Source organism: Sardina pilchardus, chromosome 6 (assembly GCF_963854185.1).
Source record: "Sardina pilchardus chromosome 6, fSarPil1.1, whole genome shotgun sequence".
NCBI lineage: Eukaryota > Metazoa > Chordata > Actinopteri > Clupeiformes > Clupeidae > Sardina > Sardina pilchardus.
In genome coordinates this window covers 13,283,390-13,307,377 of record NC_084999.1, presented here as the reverse complement: position 1 = coordinate 13,307,377, position 23,988 = coordinate 13,283,390, and the positions used below count along the sequence as shown (strand labels likewise).

Sequence of the window (23,988 nt, the reverse complement as noted above, 5' to 3'; positions counted from 1 at the left end):
GCAAACCTTAAGGACCAGGGTGACATTTCCTTTCCAGGAACCACTGTGTGACATCTCCATCTTCCCACAGGAGCCCATAAAGGCCCATTGATGTGTGTGCCATAAAAGGCTGTGGGGAAGAGCGAGAGACAGCCAGAGAGAGGCTACCTACAGCATGTGGACAGTGTAACATTAACAACCACCTCACTCATTACTGCCTATTACACTGCCTGGAAACACAAACGTTAACCAAACCATGTTGCTACTCAGATGAATGTTCAACTCCTGCTGCTAAAGGGCTGCAGTGAGTATTGAAGGGAGTTCAATGTCCCACCGACACACCCCACACTCCAGATAAACAGAGAAGAAAGTAAACAAGAGGCAGGAGGACAGGCGGAGCTTCCTACAGAAAGAAAGAATGAAAGAAAAAAAAGAAAGAAAGAAAAAAGAAAGAGAAATGCGTTCGTCTCTCACAATACTGGAAACAACACAGATCAGAACAGCAGCAGAGACGTACTGAGGTAAATGGAACGAATGGCACAGAGTTGCACATCAGTCAGCCTGTACAGGGGTCATCATCATCACTCCCCATAATCACTGATGGGGTTCACCGATTCACACAGACACCACCCCGGTCTCCAGCTGGTGTCTCTGGGTTGCTATGGTTACCACAGGGGAGTAGGAGGCTGCGCCCAGCAAACATGATGAATGCGGCCCGGCCCTACGCCACAGACAGCATCAGATGGAGTGAGGAGAGGTGATGTCTGATTGAGCTTTGGCCTGTGAAAACTACTATGCTGTGCCTTTTCTGTCAGACTGAGATTGTAGACATCATATAGCCTTTACATCACTGCATTATTTCATAATGCATGACAAGGCTTCATCTACACTTTACACAAGATGTAGGCTATCAGCAAATGGTCTTATTTAACGAGTTGCTTTAGCTTCTCAAATCTTCATATCCGCCTAACCAGCATTTCAGTGTGGATGGGTTGAAATCACGCTGAGCTTCATGGCGATTTCGTAATAGGCCTAGGCCTATGTGCAGACTAGAAAACTTTGCAGGCTCATCTTGGCGTTAACTTATTCGTAGGCTACAATGTAGACGTAGGTCTATTATTAGAGAACAATAGCATGGCGGTGCTGATGAAAAACCAACGGCTTCATATCTGATGTCTGACTTTTTTCACGTGTAGCCTAGGTCTACATCAACTACACGTAGCCTAAGTGACAAAATTAGCTCTAGGCTACTCTAACATTTTTAGTTATGTTACAAAAACAAAAACACTGACTGGTAGCATTCTGGTATGCTACCAAAGCCAATTTCAACATTGGGTTACTTAACCTATTTCGGAGAATTTCGAACATTAATATTTAGCCCACGAAGACAACATTAACCCATGACAGTATTATTGGGCTTTAAAAACGACTTGATAATAGATCAGACCGATCAGACACGCTGGGATGTGTTACTTCCGAGTGTAGCCAGTTTAAAGTGATGAACCCAGGAAGATGCAAAACAACAGCGCATGGTGAACACTTGAAAAGAAACCGATATTTTCACGAGCAAAACAAAACAGCTACGATCACCGCGGATCTACAAGATCGATCAACAACTTATTTCAACACTCACTTTTCACCGTTAGAGTGACGTAGTCGCTAGCACCCTCGTAGGCTACGATACTTCCTGGCGCACACATGGTCCCCAACAACAATGAAAGACACGATGATGAAGTCTACTTGATTTTTATTTAGTTCTGAGTTACACTGCACAGCATCGGAAAACTACCACTACTAAAACGACTACTTATAGTCCAAAAAAAACTCTCAAAAAAGGAAAAAATGGGAACAAAACATCATTATCCTATATCCCCCACCCCCATATCACATCTTCCTCCTTCCTCATCTCAGAGAGCCCTGAAAAACATTGTGACTGAAAACCTGGGAAACAGTTTGCGTGCCTAAGTTCAGAATTAGAGTAAAAAAAATCATCGGTGTCTAAGTTACTCACTGTTGTCAAGAGTGGCCTCATCTGTTCGCCACTTTCTTCTTCCATTTGTCCCGATGTATGTAGCGAGTTTGCTCCGTTCCCTCTCCTCCGGCAAATTTGAATATACTATCGAATTGCCTCTTTTACGTGTCACAGCCGCTAGCACGACAGACCGGCAATTTTACATACGCTAACACGCATTAAGCCCACCCATTTCAGATAGACAAGTCGCACACGCCACAAAATGTACAGCGAACCGTATTCGGCAACCAATAGTCTCACAGAAAATTACAAGGGGCGGGTATGACACGCCCAAACAGGAGTGGCTTGTTCTGTTCACAAAGAGCTTGGCAGCGTTGATGATGGGTGTCTAGCTGTAGCCATACCCATTGAATTGGCGTGAGATGCCTAGTTATAGTTGGATGCCTACACAGCACATTTTTTTTTTTTTTATCAAAAGACTACCTACCCATAGCGATTGGCTGTATGAGGTCTATAGGCTATATGACCGCTCCATGGTGTTGCAACCTGCAAAGAAAATAAAGCATACTTCCAAATTAGCAACATCCTATGTCTTCTCCCTTTGGTTAGTCATTGATTGTTTATCAATGCCATGCAACAAAATAATGTCGTTTAAAGTGCTTAAAATACAAAGGAAAATAAAATGATTTATAAATGGATGTGGCATGAATTATTTGACATTTAAAATGTGTGCCTTTGTGTGTGTGTGTGTGTGTGTGTGTGTGTGTGTGTGTGTGTGCCTTTGTCTAGGCCTATGTTGTGTGTGAATGTCAAATAAGGGATAACTTAACCCTTAGAGCTAAACCATAATATAAGTGAGACATACTGTACTGGTAACAGATATTGCTACAATTTGAGGCCAGGTGCTGCAGGTTATCACAGCCATGGTAGCTAAATCTGTTACCAACGTCACGATCACAAGTGTCATATTATACAACAATTCTACCAACTAATCAAATTTAAAGACATCAAATTGTGTTTTCAAACTTTTTTTTGTTCGCCCTCTGCCCCAATAAATAATTTCATCCTTAATCTCAGAGTCTCCCATTGCAAAGCAACACATCACTTGAGAGTGAAGTTCAGTGAGAGAGGCTAGTGCTTGTGAACACAAGAATTTGTACTTGCTTTGTAATTTCATTCCATTTACTCCACGGTTTCGCTCAATAACTGTCAAATTTGACATTAAAGAATCTCTGGCATGTCATTATGAATGAATGGAATGTACACATTGGATAATTCAATGCAAAATACAGTGATAATTAGCAAGAGTCAGAGTACTGAGAGATTGAATGGCTCCAATCAGAAATTAATAAATAGATTGATTGGACCTGACTATTTTATTAAATACACACATAGCCTACACATAAACACATTCAAAAGCTGTTGATGATTCTGACAGTCGTTATTATTGGAGGGGCGGCGGGAGGTATATCATATTCTTTTAGGGCCCAAAAATTCTAGTTGAACCCCTGCTAGAGACATCATGCTGAGGGGTCTAACCTATAGGTCAAGCAAACCAGCAAGGTTGCAAGTATTTGTTAACTGGAAAGTGGAATGTGAAACATCAGCATCTCCTGACAGATGAAAATACATGCTTTGGTATATAGCTTGATAAAACTTCCCAGACTCAAAAAATATATTGAATTGTTTAATGCTGATTGGAGAAAGCATGAACGTCTGCAAGTTTTGATGAACATTTGGTGTTACCATATGACAGACTTAGAGTGAATGTTGAAATAAGAAAGGCTGTGCCCTTATATATGCAAAATGACCTTTTACTGAAAGACTGACAAGCACTCTTATTAAATTTCTCAGACTGGCAGCGATGCATGTTGCCTAATAATGTTAGTCCTTTTTGAGTGGTCACCTGTCAAAGTAACACCTTTGTGTTCCTAAGGAGCTTTATTAATTAGCTACTCGTGGCATAATACTTTTGGCAATGATATTTGTGCTCGCTCTCTTTGATCTTAAGGGACTTTCTCAGAACTTCATGCGCCCCTTTGTTTCCAAATAACTGCGAGTATGAGTCCACCTACTGTACAAGTTTAAAATGAAGCCATATGACAACCTCAAGGAATAGTCAAGGTTTTTTATGTTTCAAATGATTACGTCTCCATTCTCCATGGCCCGCTCCATGTTGTAGAATTCAGTGGCAGAGACATTTTAATACAATTTTGGCCATTAGTCATTTCACCCTGACCATGTCATATTTATTGAATCTTAGACTGGTCTCTTTTCTTTTAAGATGACACTGAAGAGTGATAAAACAGTAACCTAAAACCAATATGGTGGAGTCTGAGTTTAATTTACAGGTGAACTATGCAAGTTTTTTCGCTTAAGTTACCTTAACTGAGCAGCTTTGGAGTCATTGGAATTGTTATTTGACTTATTCCAGGGGGAATGATGGCTGTCTCGCTTTCCCCCTGTGCCTGTCAGCAGAAAAAAAAAGCACACTTGCAAGTTGCCGGGCCGGTGCCATGAACAAAAGAACGTTTCGCAGCCTTGCGATCATGCTCATGAAAAGGCAGACTGACCGATTGAGGAGTGCTGTAAAATATAAATGCTAAAGCTGTAGGGGAAGCTCTGCAGGGTCTTGTGAACTTGAATGGAAATAAAAATGGAAATTCTATGCCTAAATAAGCAAAATTGTTTCGTTACATTAAATTGAACATGAACATGTTCACTTATAAAAGCGTAAAAAATATAGCTTAGGCCAATATAAATAGCCTACATAAGCTAGCCTATATTTCCTCAATTTGATTGTAAAACCATAACCTCATTTTTTTCATAGTGCACTGTCTTCTTCAGGACTTGACTGCCTTCTGGTGGTAATTCTACAGTGGTGCTGTTGGCAATCATTGATTACTGCAGATCTTAACACTCATCCTCTAATAAAATCAGTAAACAGCTGTTTATCTACAAAACTGTATATGCATGAGGTCATGAATTACATATGGTGAACTCATGTCAATTCTTGATGATTCATGAGATATTAAGCCATTAAGTAATGCATACAGTATATCATGAATGAATTCATGATGATTCATGTACCCTTACCGCAAGTGTTACCAAGATGGCTAAGACATGTCCTAAAGTCCTATGTAGGCTGGTGTAAAGGAGCTGAATTGAATTAAATGCCTTCTCCACTTTTGTTTAGGCTTTCAAATAAGATGCAACAACATTTCAATCTTTGTCAACTTCTGCACAAAGTTAAAAGAATACATGTTCAACATTCAATGTTTGGACAATTCATAATAAGGCATAGAGATAGGTAAAGGCTTATGTTTATAAGCATAAAATACTTATTTGGGAACTGAAATAAAATTGTTATTGTGGATTTGCATACACTTGGATGGATTGTTTATGTATTGTTTTTTTATTACATAGATTATTTACACTGATCAGCTACAACACTATGACCAATTAGGTGACGTGAATAACACACTGATGATGTTGTTATATGGCACCTGTCAATGGATGAGAAGTATCAGGCAGCAAGTGCATATTCTGCCCTCAACGTTGATGTGTAGAAGTGGGGGAAATGGGCAGGTGTACGGATTTGAGGGACTTTGACACTACACTGTTAGACTTAACTGTAATTTCCCAGTATGCTTACCACAAAATGGCCAGTAAAATACCATAACTTTACCATTACAGTATCACTACTGTATTCTGCATTGCATTATGGGCATTTTGATGACGTTTCATATCATTTATGGTAACTTACTGGAAAATAGGTAATTTGTGGTAGCACTACTGTTAAACACTTTTACAGTAGATAAAAACAACAGTAGTGCTACTGTAACTTTAAATGTCTGTCTATCAACACCCCTGGTGAGCAACCGAAGAGCTCCGTTCACGTCGCATAAACTTATAAATTAGGTTTTAGTTTAGTTTTGTGTAGCCAGTTACATTAGTAGCCTACAGTAGTGGCAGCAGACACTAGTAGCTACGCCAATGGAACACTGTGCCCGTGCCGCAGTAGCCTCGCTGTGAGCCAGCTCATTTCCACTCGCGCCATTATCCAAAGCTGTTGCCAGCCAGCAATGAAATCCTGGGTGACTACTACATTCACTAAACCCAAGGTAAGCATTAATTAACCACATTACAAAACTTTTAAACCAGAACTGAAATGTATTCGAAGCTTACTTTTCCACAAAGTAGCGGCTGCTTGTCCACTTAAAGTAAAATGTGCTAAGTATGTTAACATTAGCTAAACGCTTGCTAACATTAGCTAATCTTCTAGTCCTTTAATTATTTTTACGATGACTAATGGATATCTGAGTGGGTCATCATGTTTTATAGTAACATCAAAGATCCTTGATTACTTTAACCCTCTCTGTTAACGTAGTCTGAAACCATTCTGGGGTGCATTTCTCAAAACCATTGTTGCTACCCTGTTAGCAACTTAGTCGGTTGGCAATGGGAAATTGCATGTAGTCGGTTGGCAATGGGAAATTGCATGTAGTCGGTTGGCAATGGGAAATTGCATTGCAACCGACAAAGTTGCTAACTTTGGTTTTGGGAAGCGCCCCTAGAATGGTTGGTTACGTTTAGTTGTATTGTATAGGCTATTGTTAATTAACTAACATTTTGTTTTGATCCCAAGTTAAAATTTGAATAATGTCAATTTGTAACACTGGATAGAAACACGCAGATATTGCATATTTTAGTGGCACATTTTCATGAACAGGCATGTAAATGTATAATATGCATATGAGCTGAATGGAAACCCACTGCCTATTTAGCCTTTTGGATAATGTGATTTACTTGTGGTAGGCCTAGTTTACCAATACATCATGCAAATGTTATCTTGTTATAATTGTAAGTCTTATTATCCCATGTTAGATTGACCACTGTCACATTACACATTAAAATATGTGCACTTACAAATGTAGCCTACATTTTTGTTTTTTGTTTTCTATGTATTTTTCATTGTTTTACATGGGGAACAGCGACTGGAAAAGTTGTGAACTGAGAGTGATGGGAAGAATGCACCCAGCAGTAGAGTCTGGGCCTGAAGCCTGACTGTATCCCACAAAGAGCTCATGGTCCAGTCTTGAATATCAACAGTCAGCATCCACAGAGGTGAGTAACAACTGCATAAACTACTTCATATGAGGACTGTATGAGCAATCCATATTTACTTACAAGGAAAATAGTCAGGGAGCCATGGGGTCAGACCTGGTTTTGTCGGTTAAAGTTTTTTTTTTGGGCAGAATCTAGTAGACTAGGGGTACCTCTTTAAGATTTAAGAGGGTGCCCGCCCGGTGATATCCCTTGGGCAATTTCATATATTAAGCCTTTCTTGTCCAATGTGTTGACTATAAGGCAGCTATACTACAGGTGAATAGTGTAAAAAAAAATAACAAGCAGATATCATATGAAACTTCACCAGTTGATTACTTCAATATGAAAAATAAAAGTTTTCTGAAATGTAATGTTTGAATATGCAAATTGGGTATGATGTAATTAAATATTAATTCATTGCATAAACTTAAAAAGATCAAATCTGAACATTGGCCAGTTTCAATTTGTTTCTTTTAATTTTGTTGACATAAGAGATTAAAAGTATTTTAGAGAGGGAATTAAGGATATCTCATTCAGTTATTCAGTAAATCGGAAAATACTATACCAGCCTTTAAAAAATCATTTTTCGCCATGTTTTTTGGAATAAAATGTCATGTATATCAGGCTAAGAATAATATATCAACAAACCCCTCTGCAAAAAACCTTCTAAACATGGTTAGGTATAAGACTGAAAAGTGTGGTGTATGTAGATGCTTGTGAGGTGGAGATTTTGTTCTCAGAGTGAGAGAGGAAACTCATCCATATATCCGCCTTATAGTCAACACATTGGACAGGAAAGGCTTAATATACGAAATTGCCCAAGGGATATCACCGAGCACCCTCTTAAATCTTAATGAGGTACCCCTAGTCTACTAGATTCTGCAAAAAAAAAAACTTTAACCGACAAAACCAGGTTCACCTAAATTATGGCATTTGGCTGCCGGACTAAAACAAACCGTGAATATACTGGACAGTCTTTGCGTCTCATTTCTAAAACCTGGCTCTCGTGAAATGTGCACAACTGAGTTTTTTGTTAATGGTGACCAACATGTCTGCATTTTGTCCCATTACTGTACACAGGTTGTCAGCTGTCAGCAATTAAAATGAGATAAATCCATGACCATCTCATATGTTTTCCTTCTCTTTCTCCACATATCAACTGTCAGCAACGTGCCAATACCAGTGGGCCAGGATTGAAGACAAGTCTACAATGGACGTTGTAAGCTCTGAGCCTGTATTACAAGCCAAATCAACATAGCAAACTTTGTCATTGTTTCTGTTTCTGTTACTGTAAACACTAATTTATTCACAGGGTGGGTATAGAAGTCAAACCTTTCCACAATTGATTGTCAACTTATGAAATTTACAGTGGTGTTAAAGATTGTTAACTATTTAAATATCTCATACAGTAACATGAAGATTTAGTACATGATTGCTAATTAATAAGACAATATCTGATTGGGGGATGATATGGGCATATGAACATGTCTGTTTTCTTTTGTTTTGGTCAATTGACTTACTGTAAAAGTATTTTTGAAAAAGCTAATGTGTGTAATTTCTAATGGTAAAGAATAATAAAACACTTACAGTATATTATCTATAATTGTCATGGAATTTGTTAAATGATTTATATTGAATTATTTACCGCAACTGGAAATTTGCGGTAAGTGTATTATTTACTGTAAAATAAAACTAAAGTAAAGCCATCAAACTGTACAATAAAATTGTGGTAAGGGATCTTACTGTACACAAAAATTGCGGTAAGGGCATCATACTGTACACTACAATTGCGGTAAGGGTCTCTACTGTACACCAAAATTGCGGTAAGGGTATCAATTACCGGAAAACACATCTACTGTAGGCTACTGTAGAAGACTACTTACAGTAACTCACTGGCAACAGTGTTGCCAGTGAGTTACTGTAAAAATACAATAAAAAGTCTAACAGTGTAGCTAAATTGTGAGGGCTATGTGACTTGGCCAGAGCATCTCCAAACTGCAGCTCTTGTGGAGGTGTTCCCGTTATGCAGAGATCAGTGTCTATCAAAGGTTGTCCAAAGAAGGAAAACACTGAATAGTGGTAGTGATAGGGTCATGGGTGGCAAAGGCTCAATGATTCATGTGGGGAGTAAATTGGTTGCCCAATGAACACACTGGCTGCGCTATGGGAAGAAAGCAAGCTGGCAGAGATGCTTTGGACATTGTTCTGCTGGGAAACATTCGGTTCTACCTTTCAAAGATGTTCCATTGACACATACCACTTATCTAAGCATTGTTGCAGGAAACAAGAAGGACATAGACCACAAATGTGGTTTGAGGAAGGAACATTTTCATCAAATAAATATAGACCTACAAATATGTTCCTCAGGGTTATTGAAAAAAGCATTATAAGCTTGACAAATTATATGATGTGCAATTTCTACACTTCGTTGTCAGATGAGCAATTCGGGTGATCAAAGATTTCTTTTTCACATTATCACGGAATTAATCATTAAGCCAAACTATTGAATAGAATAGAATAGAATAGAATATATACTTTTTTGATCCCGTGAGGGAAATTTGTTTCTCTGCATTTAACCCAATTTAGCCGAATGAGTCAATTGATTATGTACTTGACCTATAGGAGAATGTGCATGTTGTGATGAGGGATAATGCTCGTAATGTAGCAAAGGATATGGAGGAGTGTAGCGTCGCTAGCTTGGGTTGCATGGCACACACACTGTAAAAACTGTTACTTGTATCTAACTCAATAAAATTGACAACATTTTCCGACTACATTTTGCAAGTTTATTGAACTAACTAATATTTTGAGCAATGCCAACTTAATAATGTGCATTTCGATGTATGCAAGAAGATTAAGTTGCATAGGACTTAAGTTGCACACTGAAGACAATGAGGCCTTGACTGGAGCTAAGAACAGGGTGTCTGCAGGTTTTAACAAGTGCAATTTTAGACTTTTTTAGACCTTTTTTAGACCATCATGGATTAAATTTAAGACCATCACGAAGTATTAAAAAAAAGAAATAACAAGCCAGATTGCGGTCATCCTGTGACGAAAGCAGGGGTCAAAATTAACTTTTTGGCTTACCAGCCAATGTGGCTGGTAACTGGAAAAAGTTACCGGCCAAGCAGATTTTTTACCAACCAAAATTAAAAAACAAATTTTAAGCTATTGTTAAGTACTAATGATATAGTACCTTTAACTATTGCTTGTTTTCATGTCATTATACACTATTTGGAAAAGATTTAACAAAGACCATTTTTTTTACTTTCCAGTCATTATTACACTAACCATTTTTATACCTGCAGTATTTTTTAATACCTTAAATTTCATTTACGTGTATCTCATTCAAACTTGTTCAATCATAAGGATGAAAAAACTGAACATATGAGGCAAAGTAATAAAATAAACTAAATTCATGTGTCTGTTCTTCATCCACTATGCCCTCCATGAAGTCTGGCCTTTTCATTCGAACACCCTTTCACGTGACTCTCAGCAGGATATCGTTTTCCGCCACACTTATGGATACAATGTTTAATTCTGGCTCTATCACTGACACAGAAGTTGCGCGATCGCTGTCTGTTTTATTTACTTTCATTTTGCGTCATATATCACGCCAGTCAAGGCGTCAATAATAGGCTACAGAACGGAAAATGGCAGGGGTGGACAGGATTAGCTGACAAATCTGTGATGCTCGCTTGTAGTTTTTGAACCTACAAGCTCAACTAACTCTGCCGTTTTCGAGCGGCCAGATGAGACCACTGTCTAGGAGAGAGACGGTGACCCAAGGAGGGGCTAGCGGCAATCACACACACACACACACACACACACACACACACACACACACACACACACACACACACACACACACACACACACACACACACACACACACACACACACACACACACACACCATACAGCAGAGTTTTGTCGTTAACGTAATATAACCATATAACTAAGTAGGCTAGGCTATTTCGTTGATGACTAGTGGCCGTTTTACACCATGTTTTACACACGCCAAAGTGGCGGATTACTTGTCATAATTCACTCGCCAGAACAGAAATCTACACGCCATTGGCGCTTGGCGGGTAGTGGGTAGCCTACTCATTTCCAGTTTTGTAAAAGCACTCAGTATTACAATATAACAACTGCAGGTACCCACACATACATAATGCAAGTAAAATGATAGTACCTGATAGTACAGTACATGTTGTTACACAGGTTGTAGGCTACCACTGTACCTAATTAGGTAGGTACACACTAATTAGGTAGGTAAAGTGTTAACGACTTTTTTTACCAGTCTGCAGACTTGTTCACTGAAGAAGGAAGGTAAAACATTATTAGATTCAGTACCATTTCACAATCACATTGTTATTTGTAGTATAAATTGTGGTGTTCTACACACAGATATATTGCTTTAATAGTTTTTGCCATTTTGATTGGTAATATACGGAGCCCGTGAAGGGTCAGGTGTGTGAATATTTTTGAGTGCACTTTTGCGTTCCCTCGCAATACTTTTTGCGTTCCCTCGCAATACTTTTGCGTTCCCTCGCAATACTTTTTGCGTTACCTCGCAATACTTTTGCGTTCCCTCGCAATAATTTTGCGTTCCCTCGCAATACTTTTTGCGTTCCCTCGCAACAATACAATATTGCATACATTGTATTGGAATTGAATATGTTTGGGAAATGTATTATACATGAGGAAAGTTTTACAGTACCTTCAAAGCTTATCAGCAGAAACGCATCCCCTCCTCGAGTAAATTTCCCTGCCATGATGCGTTCTTTGCTCATGAAATCGTTCGTGCCTCTTAAAGGTCCTTCATAGTACATCTGGCCCTCTGAATCTTGATATGGCTCTCCTACAATACTAGGGTCATCATATGTGTAAAATATTTCTCCATAACCTAGAAAACAAAATATATTGGTGGTAAAAAGAAAGAAAGAAATACCACTAAGTGTTCATGCAAACATCTTCAGGGGTCTGTTAAAGAGCTAAAAACAAAGAGGAACTCTTCTCTGCTCTAAAGCACACCTGGAATGCTGAATATTATACTAATATACCTGAACACTTCTTATGGCCCTTTTCATTCTACAGATCTAGCATAATTATTATTAGCTGCATTGCAATTGTATATCAAAGATGGAGAATATTCTGACATGATTCATATCGGTTTCATTTTTTTACTTTAAGAACAGCCATTTAATTTATGAAAGCAAATGTTTTCCATCGTGTTAGTGTGCTTGACTATTGTCATGCTATTACTCACTCATAAAGGTGTCTTTTGTATTCAGAGTCATACTGACTTGTTTGGACATGCGGGTCTGGATACTGGATGTCTGCTCTAACAACTCAATAGTGATTTGTCTTGTTGGACATGGCCACTGTAGTCTATAATCATTGACTCCAGAAACAAGCCCATAATTGATTCCTAATTTCTCTAGATCATAAGAGACTGCAACATGGTAGGCATATCCCAGGAGAGTACAGTCCGGGGCTGAAGGTCAATTTCCCAGCATTAGACTGGTCTTGAATCATTTCAGCAAAATTCCTGAAATGCCATACATGGTGTGGACATGTTGTTTCTGAGAGGTTGATATCATCCAATGAGAAGCCACCACTGGACATTCCTTCTCCTTTTACTGTTTCAAACTCAATCAAAAATGCTTTAGTTGTGTACAGCTGTATGTGTTTGAGATGCCAGTAGTCTGCTGTAGAACCTGTAAAAGACAGACTTGTTTAGCGCATTAACAACTGGACTACTCATGAACATAAGGTTTGACATTGAGTTTAGTCACACTTACACAAATCAAAACAACTGTTCCAACAAGGTGAATAAATAAGGGAAGAAGTAGAGTATATTAAAATCCATCTGCCTAGACTGATATTTCAACTGATAAGAAATGTTATACGCATTTGGACTAAAAGGTTGTGAAAATGTGCTTTGCAATAGTTAAGAGTACTACCTGAGCAAAGTGCGAATCAGTTGATGTTTTTTAAATTGTTGAAAGTATGTGGCTACAGAGGAGGTTTTCCTTCATGTAAAGAGATTACTTGGTCAATTTTAACAACAGCCACCCTCTTATATTATGGCACTGTTGTACTTTACACTCCGCAGTGATGTACAAATTAAGTATTGAGTTTATCTGTCCTCACTGTCCATATTACATGGAATTTACTAACCCTCAAAAAGCAAGACGTTTGTAAGGCTTAGTCTGAAGATCATATGTGGCAAGTTTTGTGATGAACGGCCAAAATTTGTGATGGTTTCATGTTTTCCATAATATGATGGCCGGATTGATTAGGTATACGTCAAACGTTGGCATGTGTCAGTCTTAGGACCTCCTGGAGTATTAACAGACACAGCTAGTAAGTTTAAATTCTAACACAACATTTCATCAACATTTACGAGCCAAAATGCATTTCTGGTCATTTCAGCGCACCCCTAGAGGTCAAAGGTCACCACATTTCTTGTGCATCCTCACTATGGTGTCATGAGTCCATGTACTAAGCTTGGTAATACAGTAAAATGTTGAAGAGATATGAGGTCATGTCCTGTTTGGGTGTGACAGGTGAACGCTTTTGACAGGTTACTGACGTTATAGAGTGCATCAAACTCTTGTTCCATAGAATTTAAAAAAATGGGAAAATGGTCCTGAACATACTGCCAAAAGAACAAAGCAGTGGCTTAAGGATAGGAAGGTAAATGTCCTTGAGTGGCCAAGTCAGAGAGCCCTGGTTTAAATCCCATAGAAAATCTGTGGATTGACTTGGAAGAGAGCAGTCCATCTCCGTTCCTCACAGAATTTGACTGAATTTGAACAATTCTGCACAGAAGATTGGGCAAATATTCCCCAATCTAGGTGTGCAAAGCTAAAAGAGACATATCCAAACAGATTGATTGCTGTAATGAAAGCAAAATGAAGCTCTACAAAGTATTAAATCAGGGGTATGATGACTTTTCCAAACCTTTTATTCTAATTTGCATTGAATGGTTGCCTTTATTATTTTGATGTTGAACAGCTAAATTTGTAAATAAAACTTTTTTTTTTTGTTTAGTTTTTTAGTTTTGATTTCAGGCTGTAAGACTGTATGTAAAGGCTTCATGTGGGAAGCAAACCTGAGAATACGCAAAAATATGGTGCGTTACAACATCATTTTCATAAATTCCTCAACTAGTGAATTTGTCAATCAATGCTTGGTGACACTGTCATAAAAACGTTTTGATTTCTATTTTAGAGGTTGTAGGTGATGAGAACATGAAAGCACAGATTGACACACAATTGTGGCACATGTTAAATATGTATTTCTTAATGAGAGATTTTCCCTCATAAATTAGCTTTTTTATTATTTATTGGATCGTTCACATTGTTTTCATAGGAAGACTTTACACCTTTTTTTATTCAACTTTATCAGGTCATTAATAGTGATGTGCATTATGTCAAAGACACTAACTTTTACTGCCAGGTCACCTACCTGTGATCTGTGCAATAAGTCTAGTAGTTCCAATGTCATCAATACTCTCTAACTCTCTGATCCGGATGTTGAGTTGATCTTTGTCATTTCCATTATTATAGTAGAAGAACTCTAGGCACTGGAAATGTCTTTGGGGAGTAAATATCTTTGTTTGTAATAATCCTCTGTCTCCAGTCACTCCAGTGACTGTGCTAAAATGCACAAAACGTCCTACACCTGCAGATGGAAAAGCACTCGAACCAATAGTAATATGACTTTTTTCAATCATCATTCAATCATCCGTGAAATCAATAATTTAGCTATCTTTTTCTGTCAAGCTTTCTTTACCTTCTTTGTCTTGAGGGGTGGTGTGGTCTTCAGTTGAACTTCCCACAACACTAGGTACTGCTCTCCACCTGCTCTCTCCAGTGGAGCAAGCCTTCAGGTCACACATTATGTATCCCTCAAAGTCACACCCATCTAAGTATGTTACAGTGGAGGCTGTACAAAGCAATATGTAAGTTCACTTACACCTCAGAATTCCATACAGAATAGCTTAGAGCAGTAGAGATTAGACAGAGTGGCGACACTCCCATAAGAGCAGCGCTTTCCCATGCCAAATTCCAGGTTATGGGAGTTTTAGAACTTCAAGCAGCCAATTTCTTGCTCAGTAGTCATTGAGTTAATTGATTACACTTTCCAGCCTCCAGAAATACATCCCACCCCCCTGTGATTCAGTCATTCAGCATAGTTTTTTAACTTTTGATTTATACTCTCCTTGACACTTTGAGTGCCAAAAATGCAATATTGCGTTTTTAGCTCTCTTTTTTTATTACAAAAATGGATGCTCTAACACAGTGTTTCCCAAACTTTTTCCCTTTAAGGCAACCTTGCCTGTGTCTAATGGCATGTGCAGACTACACGATTTCAGCCCGATTTTGCCACGATTGTGTCGTGGCCGACAAATTTCCATTGTCCGGTACGAATATTCAAAGTCGGGAACGACGTCCGAAGGAGAAAGCGTCTTGTAATCTGACATGTTCAACGACCCACGTTTTATTGTCTGCGACATTCTACTATGTTACGACCAAAAGTCTAGCATGTTAGAATTTTTTTTAATGATTTTGGTAACCTCACAACCTCAGCCCAGGCAACATTCCCTACGGTCCCTAGTCCAGCCCAGACCCCAGGATGGGAACCACTGCTCTAACACACCTTATGTGCGATTTTGGGAACTCTATGATGAATAGAACTGAAATAGATGGCGATCGAAAACTCACCAAAACTCTGGACATTTTATCTGGACATTTTGTCATAACTCTTTTTGTTGGTTGCCGCTTTGGGTAGAATCAGAGACACATGCACATCAGATCAATTTCCAGGGGGACGCATGCACGTCAGGTCAGGTCCATTCTCGTGGGTATATCACTAGGTGGCAGATAAACAGTTTGTACCCACTGAGAGCTTAAAGTCACCTTTCAAATGAGCCATAGTATGTGTCCATAGATATAACATAGAACACGCTGTTGATCTAGATTGCTGGCACTGTTGATCAAGATTGCTGGCCAAAGCTTCCAAAAACAGCGCAGCATACAAAGAGTAAAAATGACATGGCCAGATACTGAATAAAGAATGCAGTCTTTGTAACTTAAAAGGTGCAGTCAGGGATTTCACATGAAGTCCCATTATTTTGTGCTCATGTTTAAATGTATTATTAAAAAAAAATACATTACATTATATTTCAACGAAGGACCAAATCAAACACACCAGAGGGTTTTTGGTTTTGTTTGGAGATCAGCTGCCCCCACTTTGTTTGTTTCCAGTTTTCGGAGCTAGGGCTGCTAACAGAGACCGGATTTCTTTTAGGTGTACTCACAGAATGGGCAGCTAGCGGTCGTGAGAAGATGATTGCTGAATGTGACAAAAAAAAAAATGTTATGGACTTGAAATCGTGTAAAATGCCTGTCCTTGCACCTTTAAGCGATAGTTTGGCTGTTATATTTAGCTGCCCCTGCAGTCTGAATTCCCCTGTTTTAATACACAGTGTTGCAGCCGCAATCTATATTCTGAACTGAGCTATACTGGCAGTGTTCAAATCTGTGCAAATGAAAGACATATAATGCAGCCTCTGCAGTGCATACAAATGGGGAAAAAAGTTTGTGTAGTAAACAGAAAGATGGATGGTTATATCATATCAAATATAAATCAATGTGAAAAATATGTAGGGTATTTTTTTTAACTACAAAAATAGTCACAAAAACAAATTGTGAAAACACAAATGTGCAGATGTATGGCGCAAAATGCTACTAAACATACTACTAGGTGTAACAGAGTTAAAAATGTATTATAATGTTGATAGTGATTTTCGCCGTTATATGAGCAGCCTAACACTGATGTTGGATTTGGAGCCTCCTTTGGAGCTAAGGTGTACTGCAGGTCTGCTAGGTTGTACCTCTGCGCTTGCCTTACCCAAGCAGAAAAATATGTGCATTTCACACGGATGCTTCCCAATGAATGTACACCGGAGCCTGATGGCTTGTTTTTGTTTATATTTCTTAAGGAAATAAACGTGTGTGAACATCAGTCCACCTTGTATCCACCCTTACTGCCTGACGTCCGTTACACTGGTGCCGTGACCTGTCGATCTCCCAGATCAGCCTGACGCCGATCGCCGTGCGTGGATGCTGCATACTGAAGTCCAGCTCAAGTGTGCGAGATCAAGTGTGGTTAGAGTTGTCTTTATATATGGTTGAGCAGTACAGGGCTGTATAACTGTAATTCCAGTGTGGGATATATTCTCATTATTATTTTTATTATCTTTGGTAGACAGTACGTTATCTTACTCTAATACTGTTATCTCTTCTATTATTGCATTTTACATTTATTTACATTTACAATACACAAAGCAGTAACTTGCCATTATGGCTGAGAAATATAGTTACGGTAATGTGGGGGATAATTTTGCTAGTCCAGTTCTTCCTAAAGGTAGGGGTATGATGGGTGCCTGGCAATGTAATGACAGTGGTGCTATGGGACGTGGGTTGGTCAGTGGAGAGGCGGGTTATTCCCAGCCATTAGCTGACAGCGGTAGGGGTACAGGGTTAGGTCAGAACCCAGGTTGTACTCCTGTTGTTCAGTTCATGGGGGAGGGTCCTCTCACATCCACACCCGGTAGCGATGATTCCGCCGCTCTTAGCCAACTCACAGGTATGATGGGGGTGTTAGGTGCTCAAATTGGAGAGTCCATTGTAACCAGGCTGATGTCTGCTGGTGTAGTTAATGTTAACAGTGAACAACCAAGCAGCACGTCTCTCAACACATCACCCACACACAGAGGCACTGACTCCAGTAATGTTAGTCACACAGACTCACACGTCACGGTGCATGTTAAATCAGATAAAGAGCCTAAGTTATTCAGAGGTGACGGTTCTGACAAGTACCCAGTTAAGGACTGGATTGACATGACTAAGACTAGTCTCAGAAAGCAGAACTGTCCAGTGGGCGAGCAGGCTGAAGAGATAATGGGAAAGCTTATGGGCAAAGCGAAAGATGTCGTGAAGGTTGCCCTGCGTAGCGACCAGACTCTTGATGTGTCTCAAAAACCCAGTCTCATTTTCGATATCCTCCTTCAATATTTCAGCGATACATCATCATGCCTCCCTCTCGCTGATTTCTATTCCACCCTTCCCCGACCTAGTGAGAGCCCAGTTGATTACTGGTTGAGGGTAAACAGAGCAGCTGATCTGGCCGATGAAGGCCTCCGCAGACAAGGTAGGCGGATGGAGAATTCGAATGAAGAGATAGCACGCATGTTTGTCAAGCATTGCCCCGACCCTGAGCTCTCGTCTGTCTTCAAGTGTAAGCCTATTCATGAGTGGAGTGCACGTGACATACAGTTGAGAATTGATGACTATCAGAGAGAGCTGAGGGCCTCTAGTGGAGCTCACAAAGAGGTGAAGAGCCACACCACCACCTTTGCTAGCATGCCATCCAGCCCAGCAGCTTACACCCAGCCTAAGCTTGAGCAGTGTCATGGTCAGTGCTCTGCCGTTGCCTCTACCCCAGTAACTTCTCCAGTGAGCCACACACAGTGTTCCCCCTCTGTCGCTGTCCTGCCTCAGACTCCAGGCCCTCTCTCTAGCTCCTCTGTGCCAGTTGTTTTGCAGAACGCTCAGGAGGTGGAGGAAAGGATTCTCTCTCGCATGATGTCAATGATGGAGCAGATGATGGGTAGGGTGCAGCAGCGTGGTGGCGCTCCCCGTGGAGGTGGAAGATTCCAGGGTGGTAATCGTGAGAAGGCCTGTCGTGTCTGCAATGACAGTAAACACTCCACTGTCACACACTGCATGTCAGAGAGGCTGTGTTTTGCCAGTCTAGCCCCTGGTCACACAAAGGCGACATGCACCAACAAGTCTTCCTCTCAGTCTCAGGGAAACTAGTTGACCCATATTCAAGGGGAGACAGTATGGGTCTTAATTTGTCCTCCCAGTGTAAAGATATTTCTGATGCGGAGACTGTTTATAACACACACAGTACTTCATGTAATAACGTTCAAGTTGTGTATCAGAACATACACAAGGTTGTTGGCAGCGACAGCCTTTTCTACACGCCTGTGAAGTTTAGTAATGCAGTGACCTTGAATGCAATGCTGGACAGTGGCTCTATGGCATGTACCATTAGTGAAGATGCCAAGATGAAGCTGAGTGAAGCTGGAGTGATTACAGTACATGACCAGTTGTCATGACCAGACAGATGTTGTCCTCGTTGGCTGTGGTGGCCGCCGTGTATCGCCTAAGACGGCTTTCTATTTAAATATGGAGGTGTATGGCTGCAAGATAACTGTGCCCACTCTTGTTGTTCAAGGCCAACATGATGAGATGATACTTGGCACTAACGTCATCAAGCACATCCTCCGTCAGTATAAGCAGTGGGATGCCTACTGGAAAGCTGTGTCTGCCCCCTCTCCTGCTGGTGATCCTGAGTCTGAGCAGTTCTTATCCATGCTTGCTGGTCTGGACCGATGGCGAGGTGAGGAGGTTCCTTACAAGATCGGCACTGTCAGAAGCAACTCAGCACTTTGCCTTGAACCTGGTCGTGAGTACCTAATGTGGGGGAAGTTGCCCAAGACTACTGCTGTGTCTCCTGGTAGCACTGTTCTAACGGAGTTCACCTCATGCCGTTCAGCTCCGAGAGGGATTCTGGTGGCGAGAATGGTGACATCGTTGTGGGGTGACAGATGGGTTCCACTGAAGCTAATTAACACCTCAGACAGGCCTGTTTTGGTTAGACGCAATGCTAAATTAGCTGACGTGTTCCCCTGTATTGCTCTTGAAGACATGGACGTCCCAGACACAGCAGAGCTATCAATGGCCAGTTGTTCTGTAGTAGCCAGTCCTTCTGAAAATGAGTGTTCTCCCAACGAAAAACTAAATTCAGTTGGATTAGGTGAGATTGACATGAACTCGTGTGATGTGTCTACACAGTATAAAGACAAGCTGGCTGATCTAATTGTGCGCTACAATGACATTTTTTCACGCCATCATCTGGACTGTGGAGAGGCAAAGGAATTTGTCCACCGTATACACTTCTCAGACCACAGGCCATTCCGGCTCCCGTTTAGACGAGTGCCCCCTAGTCAATATCAGAAGCTGCGTCAAGTACTGAGTGAAATGGAGGAGAAAGAGATTATCAGGAAGTCCACCAGTGAATATGCGTCTCCATTGGTCCTAGTATGGAAGAAAAATGGTGATCTTCGTGTGTGTACGGATTTCCGCTGGTTGAACAAGCGGACTCTTAAGGACGCCCACCCTCTTCCTCACCAGGCCGACTGTCTGGCAGCACTTGGAGGGAACTCTTTCTTCAGTGCTATGGATTTGACCTCTGGGTTCTACAACATGCCGTTGCACGAAGATGACAAAAAGTACTCTGCCTTCACAACTCCAATGGGCTTGTACGAGTACAATCGTCTGCCACAAGGCCTCTGCAACAGCCCTGGAAGTTTTATGCGCATGATGACTAGCATTTTTGGAGATCAAAATTATCTGAGCCTGCTTTGCTACTTAGATGATTTGCTCATTTTTGCTCCTGATGAGGGGACGGCTCTGTGGCGCTTGGAGATGGTGTTTGGCAGACTGCGCAGTCACAACCTGAAGCTTGCCCCCAAAAAGTGCTTTTTCCTGCGCAAATCTGTGAGGTTCCTTGGGCACATAGTTGATGAGTCTGGCGTGTCAACTGATCCTAGCAAGATTGAGGGCATAGTGAAGATGACAAGTGCTGACATGATGGAGGCAGACGGCGTGACACCCTCAGCGAAGCGGGTCAGGTCTTTCCTGGGAATGATCAATTATTACCAACACTTTGTGCCCAATTACTCTGCCGTTGCCAAGCCCCTCTTCTCTCTGTTGACAGGACAGAAGCGTAAATGTAAGGAAAAGCAAAAGCTCAAGCAGAGATCACAGAGCAGGAAGTTGAGTGCATCTGACTGGACCCATGACATGGAACAGGCTTTCCAGAAGCTGAAATCGTTGCTGGCTGAAACGGTCGTCTTGGCTCACCCAGATTTCGCCCGTCCTTTCATGTTGTCTGTGGATGCGTCTCTTGATGGCATTGGCGCTGTTCTATCGCAGATTAAAGAGGGGGAATCCAAGGCGAGGCCCATTGCGTTTGCTAGCAAGTCACTCTCTCAGTCTCAGAGGAACTACCCAGCACACCGTTTAGAATTTTTAGCCTTGAAGTGGGCCATCAGCGACAAGTTCAGTCATTGGTTGAAAGGTCATGTTTTTACGGTGTGGACAGACAACAACCCGTTGACTCACATCATGACAAAACCAAAGCTTGATTGCTGTGAGCAACGCTGGGTCGCCAAGTTAGCCGGCTACAACTTTGACATTAAGTACGTCCCGGGCCCACAGAATGTTGTTGCTGATGCGCTGAGTCGTGTGCCCTTTGTCAAGCAGGGAGTTGGTCTTAGACTACTTGAAGAGCCCCTTGACAATCTTCTCTCTGAGGTACAAGGTCTGACCACTGACGGTGTCCAAGATGCCTTCCGCTGCTCCAGTGCCCGTGACGGGAATCTAGTGCAGGGAGATGATCGAGCTGGGAGTGTGTCTGCTGCTTTACATGTCCGCACTCAGTCCCTTGGGATGGATGAAGTAGCTGCGGTGCTGCAGTCGCACAGAGAATGGGAGACTGGGGCAAGAACTCGTGCTGTTGCTGCTCTATACCATGTGCCACAGTTGGTCCCAGGTGGACAGGATGCACTCCCTGCATATACAGAGAAGGAGTTACGCGATGAGCAGTTCAAAGACAAAGCCCTCTCTCGAGTCTTGTATTATGTGGAGAGACGTCGTAGACCCTCCAGGAGGGAGCGAGCGAGAGAATCAGTGACGACTTTAAGATACTTGAAGCACTGGGAAAAGTTTGTCTTGAGCGATGGGATACTCTACAGAGTTTCGAAAGATCTTATTACTAAGTCTAAACGTCACCAGTATGTGGTTCCTGAGTCACTTAAAGCTGCTGTCCTGAGGGGAGTTCATGACGATGCTGGTCACCAGGGTCAATTCAGAAGTCTCGGGCTGGCCCGGCAGAGATTCTTTTGGCTCAGTCTCGACAGAGATGTAAGGGACTATGTCCGCAGCTGTAAGCGTTGCATTGTCAGTAAGACAGCTGAGCCTGTTGACAGAGCACCCCTGGAGAGCATCACATCAACCAGACCACTCCAGCTCGTTTGCATTGACTTTTGGTCGGCTGAGGATGCACACAACAAGTCGGTCGATGTACTGGTGGTGACCGATCACTTTACGAGAATGGCCCAGGCATTCCCCTGCAAAGACCAGTCAGCCAAGCAGGTGGCGAGAGTTCTCTGGGACAAGTTCTTCTGTGTGTTTGGTTTCCCAGAACGTATCCACAGCGACCAAGGGGCCAGCTTCGAGAGTCAGTTGATCAGTGAACTGCTCAGAGTCTCTGGTATAAGGAAATCACACACCACCCCTTATCATCCTATGGGCAATGGGAGCGTGGAACGTTTTAACAGAACTCTCGGTAACGTGATCCGTGCACTGGCTCCTGACGCGAAAGCCAACTGGCCTCGCCATCTTCAGACGCTGACTTTCATGTACAACAGTACAGTTCATGAGACCACAGGATACGCTCCTTTCTTTTTGATGTTCGGACGAATTCCTCGTTTACCAGTCGATGTGCTTTTTCGAAATGTCCTGAATGATCAAGCTGTAGTCAGCTATGACAAGTATGTGGTGTCACTTGCAAAAGATCTAAAAGATGCCATGCTGGTTGCTCAGGAACATGCAACGAAAGAACAACACCGTCACACTGAGCTTTACAACAGGAGGGCAAAGGGGCCTGGCATTGACGTTGGAGATCGTGTTTTGGTAGCCAACAAGAAAGAAAGAGGGAAGAGAAAGGTAGCCGATCACTGGGAATCTACTGTGTACACTGTAGTGGACAGGAATGCTGAGACACATACTTACAAGATACGAGACACCGTTACTGGAAAGGAAAGAGTGGTCCACTGTAACATGTTAATGCTAGTCAATTTCCTGCCAGTAGACGACATAGGTGTGCTGACTGACCCAGTTTCACCTTTGTCTTCTGCTCAGCTGTCGGACCAAAGTGACGACTCCGCATCAGTGAGACGAGGATCCTTACCTGATAGCGTGAGTGAGAACTGCGTGGATCTGAGTTCAGGCCAGGGATCTCAGGGAGCACAGATGAGACACGAGCAAGACTGCGTGGATCTGAGTTCAAGCCCGGGATCTCAGGGAGCACAGATGGGACACGAGCAAGACAAGAGTGTGAGGCGTGACTCAGTGGCTGTTCCAGAGTCTATGGGCCCTGAGGGAAGAACTGTTGAGTGGATTGCTCAGTCACCGTTCCTTGAACCATCCCAGACCGGGTCAACTGATGTACACATAAGACCTGCCCTCTCCCGGAGTGATCCAGAGAAGTCTGAAGGCCGTGCGAGTGACCAGTCCATTGTCTCTGACTTCCGACCTGTGCCTGACACTGACATTAGTGGAGAGGTTAGTGACCTGGACGGACAGACTGCCAGTAGTGAGGTGGACACACTTACATGTGCGTGGACAGATGGACAGACTGACAACACTAGTCACACACAGAGTGCTGACACAGTAGCTTCTGTTGCGGAGTCTGAAAATCCCAGTTTATCCACACAGGTGAAGTCTAGGTTTGGTCGCATTATAAAGCCAGTTGACAGACTGATTCAGACCATGTCCAGACAGGACATTGCACACACACACCTGTCCATGCAGGTTGTTTGTGGGTCAGTGTTTCAGATTTTTTGTGATTAGGCGAAGTTATCTGTAGACTCCCTTTACACATATGGGGGCATGTGATGTAGTTGGTCACATAGAGATGGTTTTATTTTCTTGTTTTCCTAGTGGCTTTTAGTACACAGTGTAGTTGGGTCTTGTGGGGTGTATAAGGCACCCTACT

General features: G+C 41.7%; 1 protein-coding gene across 1 annotated transcript in view; it reads right to left on the bottom strand.

Annotated features, from left to right (window-relative positions):
* slc4a7 (solute carrier family 4 member 7) overlaps nt 1-2,127 on the bottom strand; it is a 54,457-nt gene extending 52,330 nt beyond the window's left edge. The window contains exon 1 of the mRNA XM_062538516.1: nt 1,991-2,127. Coding sequence (XP_062394500.1) covers nt 1,991-2,035 — 45 coding nt within the window. The 5' untranslated portion in view covers nt 2,036-2,127. The remainder of the gene's footprint in view (nt 1-1,990) is intronic.
* Nucleotides 2,128-23,988: the final 21,861 nt, after the last annotated feature.